Source organism: Typopeltis vanoorti, chromosome 5 (assembly GCF_054136105.1).
Source record: "Typopeltis vanoorti isolate ZY-2024b chromosome 5, IOZ_Tvanoo_1.0, whole genome shotgun sequence".
Taxonomy (NCBI): domain Eukaryota; kingdom Metazoa; phylum Arthropoda; class Arachnida; order Uropygi; family Thelyphonidae; genus Typopeltis; species Typopeltis vanoorti.
In genome coordinates this window covers 116,361,387-116,373,586 of record NC_143553.1, presented here as the reverse complement: position 1 = coordinate 116,373,586, position 12,200 = coordinate 116,361,387, and the positions used below count along the sequence as shown (strand labels likewise).

The following is a 12,200-nucleotide window of genomic DNA, read 5'->3' as shown; positions in this document are numbered from 1 at the left end:
ATTAGCTACATTCAGGTTGATGCAATTTTCTTGTATAAATAAAATATCTTCTCGGAAGTTACGGGGATGCTTAATGTAAGGTGGGGGGGGAGTACCTTGGTAATAACAGTAAATCACTTTGCATATATTTGTTTGTACACAGAAGGACAAACGCATTTTGGGAAATAGTTTAAATTAATTCCCAAACACTCTCAGAGTTGAATGAGATTACGGAAATTTATCGGATTTGTATTCATGAAGTCATTTCTGAGATGCTCTTAGAGAGAGAGAGAGAGAGAGAGAGAGAGAAGGAATAAGAAGCAGAAGCGTTATTGTTGATTCTGAATACTAATCTTAGATTACGCCAGAGAGCTGGGTGGCTTTATTGCGATCTTTATAATCTAGTAAGTTAATGGAAACAGCTGAATATTGTGGTGCACACACTAAGATTGGTAGTAATTCTTTAATAATTGTCCGCAAGATGGCGTATATGCTGTCGTACTTCTACGGAAAAAATAAACCGAGTTTTAATACTGGTAATAGGATTATTTGAATTCTATCCTGAAATCTAGCTAGTCATTATTATTATTATTATTATTAATTAAAATTAATTAATTAATAAAAACCACCACCGCCTCCGAAACCATAAAACACAGCTTCATGAAAGACGCAAAACCGATCCAACAATTAGGCAAATGACTTTAACCAATACTTTGCCAACTCCATCCAAGAACTGCACAGAAATATTCCTCCAATCACAAAACGTGACTCTCCACTTGGACCACAATCAAAACAGACATTATGGTTTCCAACCATAAAAGAAGCAGAACTTCTCTCTGCAATACATCAAATCAAACCAAACAAAGGCCCAGGCATTGATGGTATCAGAACTAAAGGTATAAAGCAACATGCAACTAGTTTAAGTCAGATCCTACTAAAATTAATAAATAAAATATTTAAAACAGGACAGATACCAAGTATGCTAAAGACCGCCGTAATCACACCCATATACAACCATGGAAAAAGAAATTTAATCAGCTATTACAGACCCATAGCAACATTACCAATTATCAATCAAATAATGGAGCAGATCATACTGAAGAAACTCACAGCATACACAGAGACCTTTCATATTATCCTCAAAACACTAATGGTTTTCAGAAAAATAAGATAACAACATCTCTCTTGGAAGACTTTACAGACGTAATTAATACCGCCTTAGACAAAAACAAAATTGCCATGGTAGTCTTTATTGATCTAACTAAAGCATTCGATACACTCACGCATCAAACCTCGTTAGAAAAGCTGAGGCATGTTGGAATAGACGGGCTACTTCACAGGTGGCTTACAAACTACCTTCAAAATAGAAAGCATATCACACGTATCGGGTCAAACCGAAGCAGAGAGTTACCAGTAACCTGTGGAGTACCACAGGAAGCTGTACCCTCCCCAACCCTATTCAACATTTACACGCACGATAATAATAGGCTACCACTCAAAGGTAAGATATTCCAATACGCAGACGATACAGCAATAATATCCATCCACAATAACGCAAGCATAGCCCAAACAAATATGCAACATGACATAAATCTGATCATAGACTGGCTCACGAAAAACTCCATACACCTAAACTCAGAAAAGACAAAATTAATTATATTTTCCGAAATCCACTGAGTCAACCAGTTGATAACAAATATATAACCATCCAACATCCACTTTCCAACATAAAAAACACACAGAACAGCAAAACCACTGCATTCACTCAGGTTGAAACAATACGATACCTTGGAATTTACTTCGATGCAGATATGAACTGGAATAGCCACATAAACCATGTACACAACAAACTCCGAACAATAAGTGGCAAACTCTACAGGTTAAAAGACATAATTCCCATACGCCAAAAACACCAATATACAAAGCACTATGCCAAAATATACTAAGATACGCTATAACAACGTATGCTTTCTGTGCACCCTACAAATTAAATTGATTAATGTTGCTACAGTACAAAATGATAAAACTGATCTTTTGGGAACAAAGAAAAAATATCGACCTTTTCTATATATTGCAATGTCAGAACACAAAATACTGACAGCAAAACATTTATGTCACTATGCAGCTTTGCTAAAACATTATTTCGATGCCAACTACAGGACAGTCAGAAATACATACCGTATAACAAGACCTCAGACAACTAATTATATCACATATAAATACAATAATCACTACAGAAAGGCCACGCGAAACTTCTACATCTCAGACATGATAAACAAATTACCTTTTGAATACAGAAACCTTACAAACTACAATAGACTGAAAAGAGCTCTAAGGACATACCATGAACAAGAATCACGCACCCAAAATACCATACAAACTTAATGAAACACAATATATTCGTTCAGGCTTCCAGTTCAGCGACGGATCAATACATTCCAAGTTATTTTGTGTGTGTGTGTGTGTGTGTGTGTGTGTGTGTGTGTGTGTGTGTGTGTGTGTGTGTGTGTGTGTGTGTGTGTGTGTGTGTGTGTGTGTGTGTGTGTGTGTGTGTGTGTGTGTGTGTGTGCGCGCGCGCGCGCGCGTGTGCGTGCGTGCTTGCGCGCGCGATTTTCTCAATCATAGATTTCGTAGCTTCCCAACACAGCAAAAAAAAAACAATAAATAATAACCAACTGGTGTCATCCTCAGATAAGCTTACATATAAGCTTCGAGGATGAAAGTAGAGAAATTAGTTCTCATCCAAGATGTATCATATGTAATCATATACCAAATGCATGTAATGTACGTATCACATGTAAACCAATGTATGTAATATACGTATCATATGTAAACAAATGCAAGTAATGTATCATATAACTGTAACAAAAGTATGCAATATAGAGTGATTATATCCATTGATATTGTATATATAGAGTGTAAAATTGCAAAGAAACATCTGTAATAATCATCATTATGATTATTATTATAATAATATACGTTGTAAACAGTTACTGTTATTATTATTATTAAAAATAGTTTATGTACGAGAAAGTATTTGTTGTGCATAATTGTGTTCATATAATGTATGTAATTTATCTGAGAAATAATAAAAATGTTAAAAAAAAATTGTTGTTATTATTTCTTCATATGTGCTGGCATTTATTAATATTAATTAAAAATAGAACATTAGAAATATGATTTTCCAAAAGAAGCTAGGCCTACTGATCCGAAACATGAAAAGTGGATACCTCTCTCTTTGGTCAACTGAGACATCTTTGAAACATTTGGGTTTAATTTAATATAACTTATGTAGCCCACAGAGAAAAGGTTATTTAATTTAATTTCTTTCTTTCTGTTCAAAGTTTTCGCTATCTTATTTCTCTTACTTAGATTTTATGTTTGGATTTGGTTTCGAATCTAATTTCATAAATTTGCATAATTAGTTCCATTTTTGTTTCTTCCTTCATATCCGTTTTAAATTCACTTCCTTTTTAAGAACACAATCTCTGGTAATCAAGAAGCAAAATGAAAATTCGCTTTGATGTTCCTGAAGAAAATAAATGTGGGAATATGTGCGTTAACTTGTGGTAACTTCCACGATAGGAGAATCATCTATAGAAAAAAGATTCAAATCTATTTATGTAGAGAAACTCTTTTCTAGGCTTTTTTCCCGCCGGTTTCCAAGTTCGTGGATCTTTTCGACAGTCAAGTAGGTTTATTCCCCCAAAAAAATTTCCTTTTTTTAACCACTCAATTTAGAGAAATCGAAATCGACTTAATGAAACACACATCCGAGAATAAGTGCCGATGAAGATTAGGAACATGTTTAGTACAACAGGCAGGAGAATTGTACAGGAGTACAACGATGAAGAAAAAGAAAAACGTTGCAAACTGGCTACACATCGATTTCCAGAAAGGCTAAAGAAAGGTTCTTTCATTTTCCTTTAGGTTTAGGAGAATGAAAGAACGCAAGAGTATAACTTATTTATTTTTAAGAAATACAATGGAATATGTAAAGGATTTGAGTAACTAATATATCAATATTATACATTAATTAATTACATAGTGATCTTGAAAAATATCTACTATTTCAATAAAAATTATATTTTTAATTATTTTCATATTGTGGATGACCGGCGATATACAAATCATATTATAGCTTTTGTACAGCTTTATTCAGTTGATTTATTCTGAAAATCTATGTAGTGTACGAGTATATTGTTCAAAATTAGAATAAGCCGTAGCGTGTAGAAAATTCGTTCCCCCAACGCATTTTTAAGAAACCCTACTTACTCCACAACTAGATTTGTAATACTAATGAAGGGGTTGGGGGAGAGGGGTTACGACACAATGTCTGGTTCCTCAGTGAGTATATGGATTTTTTGTTTTGCTTTTAGCATACCAGTAGTGATGACGGACGGAGAGTATTTTTTTGTAAATATATTGTTATTATACTCGTATGTATATATATTTCGTATGACGATAGAACGGCCGTGAGCCTCTTTTACGGGGAGGTACTGCACCTTTTCATTCCCGCCCCCTCTAATTTTTTTTTCTTTCCTCTAATGTCTTTCCGACCAAAGGGTTTCGTCTATACCGAGCTACGGAGGCTCATATATTGTTATTAATTTTGTCAAATGGCTATTAAAGTAATTAAAAAATAATGATTCAACTTCTGAATATAATTCAATGAAAAGATACTTACTTAAACCGGAGACAAGGAGATCACAACGATTCGATTTTCCCACTTCATTCTCAGCGACGCAAGTGTATTCGCCATAAAATTCGTCAGAATTATCCGGGAGGATGAAATAACTCTTCAAATCGTCAGTTTCAAAGTTGGCTAAAGTTTTGTTTTCCAGGAGCCAAGTGAAGTTCACAACAGATGGATTTGCTTCGACGTTACATACTAGGGTTGTATCTTCGCCGTTGGCGATTTCAAACACAGTACACTCAGGTTTATCTAAGAAAGAAAATAGGGTATTATCAGCGCACCTTCTTTAATAAGAAAATCTCTTTTTCTCACTGCTCGAAGCAAAACATTTCAAAGAAAGAAATTAAATAAAGAACTTCTGGATTTAAAGATAACCTTGAGATAAAAAAAAGGAAGAATGTACGAAGCTATTTTTGTATTCTCCCCTTCTCTCTTTTCTTTTTTCGTCAGCTTTATTTTATTTTTCTTATTCTGTAATAGACTGTATTATTTGTTTTATTTTCCTTATTCGCTCTGTCATAGATATCCTTTCAGACTTTTTTTTTTCTTTTCAAATCACGATGATATATGAAACTTAACTGCCTCCACAGTTCCTTAGACATACGTCAATTCTTATTTCAGTTGTGTTCTGCAAAATCGATGAGACCAAATATACTTCAGCACTATAATTCACAACTCGGTAAAGTTTAAAAAATGTATAACTATCGCAAGCGTAGTTTATGATGATTATTATTATGAACAACAAAGGTTCTAATACTATGCTTGCTTTGGTAGAACAGTTAGTAAAAATCACTGCTTGTTTACTGCAAAAGCTGCCGATTTATAAAGCACAGATGACTGAGAATGCTCCACTGGAAGAACTTATATAATTCCTCAAGTTTATAAAACTTTCTTAAAAAATTAGCGCCTCGAGTGAAAGATGAAAGATTAGACAATCCGGAAACACTACCCTAGATACTTCACATCTCCAAATGCACATGATATAATCTCGCACCAGACAATGAAATGCATCTACTAAACTAAAGCATTCCCACACTCATGTCCGCGGTGAGATTCGAAGGCATCTTAGTTGGTTGAACAGCTATTCTTGCTGTCAACTAGGTCGTTATTTTATTTATTATTATTATTTCTCTGCTTTCTCTACTTACACTTTCACTCGTTCATTTTTCCATGCATTTTCTTTATCGATGACTTTTTTTTTTTGAGATTCTTTTATACGGCGTCATGGAAGTTTAACCTACTTTAACAAGAGCTAAAGACCAATTCAGTTCCTGGAATGATTGAAGAAATTCGTTTAAAAACATTTATATAAAAGTTAAACCATCAACGATGAGCTAGATGCAGTCACTCATTCAAATACCACAGCTATGTAACTATTGGACGCAGGAGTGTTAAATGCGCACATTGTCCCCTTACCGAATTGTCTCTTACTTTATTTTAGTTCTAATTTCTAGGTTGTCGTAGAACAAAATTGCGAGCGAACTTTTGTCGTATAGAATGGAATAGTTCTAAATATAAATATTTATAATTAGGATATCATAAAATATATGTATTTTTGTAAAGCAACAAAAATGAGTAGTTAAGTTGCATATCCAAATAAGCCTTTTGAGTTGTGTTATACAGACGAATGTTAAAAATTCCATGGACAGCAAAAACGTCCAATCAGAAAGTACTGGAACAAATGGGGAAATCACCCGAACTTTTAGATATTATAAAAAGAAGGAAAACTGCATATCTTGGTCACCCACTTCGTAATGAAAAATATAAGATACTTCAGTTAATTTTAAAAGGCAAGAGGAATGGAAGAAGAGGACAAGGAAGACGAAAAAAATCTTGGCTGGCAGACATCAGTCACCCAACAAATAAGTTAACCTACCAACAAGTAAGAAGCTTATTTGTTGGTAAGTAACAACAAGAGTGGACTGGTATGAGCTCTGAGAGACTGTTCAGAGTGCATGGGGGTCGCTCAAAATTTGCCACGGTGGTCGCCGACCTCCGATAGGAGATGGCACACAAAGAAGAAGAGGAAGATCCAAATAAGCAATCTCTACATTAACAAAAAATGTACACAAAATATCGGCATATTACTTGGACAATTCTTCCTCTTATTATCATTATTATGGTTTTACAGCCCAAATCGAGCCTTGGCCTCCTGGATTTGTTGCCACCTATTCTGTATGTTCAAAATTTACTTCTCCAGTTTGTACACTTTAGTATGATGTGCTATCTTTACTATTGGTGTCTAACCCGTTTTGTTCTAGGTTTTCGTTTACGTCTTTTACAAATAATTTCACTATTGATTTTTGTCGTCATAAGTCAAAAACCATTTACAATCTTAATACCAAAGATTAAAATGATACTTTGTTCTATTTTATTTGAAAGTCTTTATACTAAACTGGAATGGTGTATCAACTTACCTGCACAATTCTCAGGTTAATATTAATGTAATAGTTTTTAATGCTATATATATATATATATATATATATATATATATATATATATATATATATATATATACATACACACACACACAATTTGGAGTTGTTATATGCTAAAAAAAAGCTTTGCTGAAAAAAAAAAGGAAAACCCCTAATCAAAGTCAGCATCTCAGTTAAACCTTACAAAACCTTTCAGCTGGATTTAGAAAGTCGTAATCATAGATTAATAAAGTACCACAAGAGGGCAGTACTTACTCGTTTCCTACCAACCACTCTAGTATTTCTTTATAATCGCATAATTATAAACCAACTGGAGCAACTTGTTGCGATTCTTGTAATCATTCTCGACAAAACAGACTATACTAATAGATTAATGGTTTTAAACAGAGCGCCAATAGAAGTTTTATCACTTCGACCATCTATGACAACTATTAGTACGATTCAATAATGACTGGATGAAAGACATTTGGGAGGAAACAAACAACGCATTGACGTATTAATTAGATAAGCAATCATTTTCATCTGGGCTATAGACTTCTAAACAACTTCGCCAAAGAAAGAATGAAAGAAAGAAAACATGGTCGTTAAGATCTTAATTGAAAACTCCATCATCGGCTGTTAATACGAACAGGTGGCCATGAAAGTAGGAAGAAATAAGATAAAGAATAAAATGAAGCGTAAGATGAGGCGCACATCACGCTTTAATGAAATTTATTAGGAAAGAATTAACAGCAAATTAAAGTGAAGTGAAGAACAACACCAAATGATGCCGACGATGGCAACCTGTAGGAACTTAAAGTATTAGCGTCAGCTTGGGTTCGTACATCATATCTAAACAGGAAGATATGAAATATGTGCTTCTAGCACTATGGCATGCTTCTTATTTGTTGGTAGGTAACAACAAAGTCGAGTCATTTATCTTCTAAGCTGACCACAGAAGAAAGGTTATAATTCTTAAGTCATCTCTAGCTTAGTCTTCCGTTTCTTACCCTGAAAATATAAATGCATTGAACTTTAATATAGTCGAATATCTCACGCTGAATACAGAATAATAAACCACCATTAAAACAGACAATGTATGTTGTCGTTGCTGTTAGCAACCAGATGAAAGCAACAATGTTATTTACTCTGACATAACAATGATGCGTCACAGCTACCCAAAGGAATTTAATGATGATGGAATATAATATCTGGCTATTTCTTGTAAACCGAGATGTTGAGATGAAAAAACTTTAATTGAAATTTTCATGGCAGAATTTTATGCAAATTCGTCTATCATGGAAGTAACAAAACATTATTAAATAAACGAATGAAAAAGTGAATCCAAATAAGATTTTACGTTGTGTACACTGTTTTTAATTATAAATGAAGAAATTCATTCAAAATAGAATGGAAGGTTGTTGTTTTTTAATATAAAAAAAAAGGAATGAATTACATGCGTGAACTCTCTACAAGTAAACTGTTTCACTGAAAATTGTGTTCGAATTTTTTTTTTCTCTGGACAAAGTTAAGAAATCGTTTGCTTTTGTATTGCATCACCTCTTCTACCTGAGTTATATTTTAATATTGAATTCCCCCCCCCCCCAAAAAAAAACAAAAAAAAACGTTTTACTTGAGATCAGTTAGAGGCATCTTAACAATACTCATTTATTTTACACACAGCTAAAATTTCGTTATAAGTCCATCGCTGATGCCTTGATAAATATATACGTATAATTAGGAAACTATCGGATTTATTTTGTTGTATATTAATCGCATTATATCATTAAATAAATGAAGATAAATTTCCTTATTTAAAAATAATGAAGCAAATCACAATCAACAGCTTCAAATGTTTATAATCTTACTTCAGTGCAATATGCGATCTTTAGAAGAAAACTTATAGACTATCAAATATTATTTTTATTTTTGAGAATTGGGATCGAACTAACATTTTGCAAAGCTATGGATTTCGTACTACATCGTTATGCTATCCAATATTTTACTATCTTAATATAAAATGAAACGAAGTAAGCAAACCTGGAGAAAGCCTTAAAGCTATTAATGGAGTATTTCGGATGCAATTTCGGTCCTCTAGAAAAAACAGTATTGAAGGCGAAAAATAAAGACGTTATCTGTGAGTAAGATAAGCAAAAGAACGATGATATATTTCATATTCATGTGTAGTGTGTAAGAAAATTAAAAAAAAAAAAGGTTAGATTGGGGAAAGGACAGAGGATTCCTTAATGCTTTCAATTGAAAGCTTCAAAAATAATCATTGGCATAAAAAAAAAAGACTAATTCGAAGCTCGTCCAGGAAGAGAGAAACGTTTCTGGGCATTTTTATTTAAAGGTGAGTTATCCGGTCTCAGACGAAGATAAAATGTTTCTTCTGGAAATTTGGGCTTGCTTACCGAAAACCATTTCACTCTGAAAGCACGCAACTGGCAGGCCTAATGATTTCGGGCTCTTGCGATTTCATAGCATTGACGAAATTAAAATGAATGAGGCGCAAAACTTGTGCACAAGAAGTGAAAAACTCCAGAGATAAATTAGCGAATGCTTTAACAATATTGCCAAACTTACCAAGGACAATCATAAACACAGCTAGGAGAACATCAATAAAAGTATGTAAGGTGTGTTATTATTCTATTAGTCATATCTCTGGTTTTGAAACATTCTATAACTTATTATTATGTTGTAGGAATCGTATTTTTGCCAACTATTTTGTTACGCAGCTTGCTTTGTGTCGTTCCTTTCAATACCTTATTTCTTAATTTTTTTATGTATTTATTTTTTATTAGCTATCATAAATTCCACGCAAGAGAGGTTTTCTTTTCTCTCTCTCGTGTTTGTACGGCTTATCTATTCTAGAAATATTGACATCATATTGATTTTCATCTGTTTAGAGTACTTCGATGGTATATACAGCTATTGTGTGTATGTGTGTGCATTATTAGAAGGATTACGAATGTCTTTAAGACCACTACTCTGGCTAAAAGAGATAGTCTTTGTTGCTTCCATTCTTATAAGATCGCTTTTATCGTCTTTGTCCTGTATGATACTTTGATGACATTTAATGTTGTTCCTTCTACGTTTTGTATTAACTTCCATTTTTCGTATTCTCTTGAAATTTCAAGTATTCTTCTTCTACTACTACTATGATTGTAATGCTATCTGCGTTTCAGACGTTCTCTCTATTTTTTTTTTCTGTTCTGGATTTTGCTGTGTTCCTTCTCCGTAGGCTTCATGTCATGTTTATTAAGATCAATACTGGTTTCATACATAGAATAAAATAAATAAAAGAACTTTAAGGATTCCCTTTTAGTATTTTCTTTATGGAGTGACAGTACACTTTTTTTTAAAAAAAAGTTTTTGTTCGGATTGAATTTCTATGGCGGGTTTTGCATGAGCTGCACATGATAGAAACCAAAAGTCTTCTATCTGTTGCACTCCCGTCTTTTTCGTTGCCTAAATCTATCATATCTCTTCTAGGATATCTTTTTTATGATGAACAACGTATCCAGTTTGAAGGAATGGTTACTTCAATAATAATGGTTCGCATTTCAATTGCGTAACGAAGATTGATTTGTGCTACATCTAAAAATAATACAAGCCGTATCCTTAACAAAGAATTATTTATTATTATTATTATTATTATTATGTGACACCTCCAGGGAGTCCAAAGACTCATCGAGGACCACCTACTCCACAGCTCTGTCTCCACCACCCAATCCACCAACTACAACGAACCGCAACTACACTAATGCCATGTACCGCCCACCACCACTAGTATTTTCACAGACAATCACAAACATCCATGCCCACGGCGGGATTCGAACCCGCAGCCTTTTGGCTGGAGAGTGGATACGCTAACCACTCGGCCAACCAGCCGGCGTGACGTATTTTCAGTGTCTGAGACCGCCGAACACCTCAAACACGAGGATGAGAAAAATTTAATGTAATTTTTCCAATATTATTTGGAAAACAATCTCTCCAAAACATACAGGTCTGCGATTATATGGAAATATTAGTTGTTTTCAGCGCGTAAAATAAAGAATAAAGTAAGGAATGGCAACCCATCAATCGGAGTTCTGCAATGCAAAATAATTGGTTGACGGGTCATCCCCTTGCGAGCCGACTCGTTGATAGTTCCCTGAGCTTGCAACACCACTTTTGATAAATGGTTCACACCACAAGTGGAAAATATTTCCATTAATGACGATTCCATTTACAGCAGGTAGATGGGAGATCTTGGCTTATTAAGCAAATAATTTTAGCCAATATCGAAGTAAGGTTTTCAAGGCACGTTGAAGTGCATTTGAATTTCCAGAGCTGCCTAATACACTTGACTGACTTTTCAATATGTAATAATTCTTTATGGCGTTTCATAAAGACAGTTGTCTCACAGATGAAGTGTGTAACCAGTTCGCTTTTAAACAAACTCTGACGGAGAGAGAGAGAGAGAGAGAGAGAAAGAGATAAAAAAATAATATCTTAGTCCTCAAGGTTAGGGATAGCGCAACGACCAAATTTCCCACTAATTAGAAGAGTTATGAAGCTGCTAAAAGAACCAGAAATAAATTAACTATTTTGCAGTGTTCTCATGAAATATTAAAAACATTTTGCAATGTCATAAAGCAAATAATGAGTACACTTAATTTCAGATTTCATTAGCAATAAACCATTGCTAGTAAAACCTGCATGAAAGTCGATCTTCCATGTATTAATAATGGATAGATTAATGATAATGATATAAGATTACGAAATATCTGCGAACAGTTCAGAACGAGGATTGGTAATTCATTTTATCGACATCGAAACATCCATAAATTTAATGTTCGAAGAAGCGGATCATTATGGTATTAGAAGACAGACCAGAACTGTTTAAATTTCATGATGTTGGGCCGCAGATAAGAGTAAAATATGATTCTGATAATTATTTATTTTAAACTAAAGTATCATGATCATGGATTTATCAGAGTAGGGACAATAAAGGAATCAAACCATCTGGAAGTATTGATAGAGTGTAAACGATTTCTAGTCGATGTGCTGTAGGATGTCCGTGTCATCTAAACTCTATCGAAACCCGCTGGATTGAACATGAG

General features: G+C 33.9%; 1 protein-coding gene across 3 annotated transcripts in view; it reads right to left on the bottom strand.

Annotated features, from left to right (window-relative positions):
• The window catches only part of LOC150106743 (hemicentin-2-like), a 487,441-nt gene that overhangs the window by 71,455 nt on the left and 403,786 nt on the right, over positions 1–12,200 (bottom strand). For all 3 annotated transcript variants that reach the window (XM_090393310.1, XM_090393308.1, XM_090393309.1), the window contains exon 10: positions 4,667–4,924. In XM_090393310.1, the coding sequence (XP_090249436.1) occupies positions 4,667–4,924 (258 nt within the window). The remainder of the gene's footprint in view (positions 1–4,666; positions 4,925–12,200) is intronic.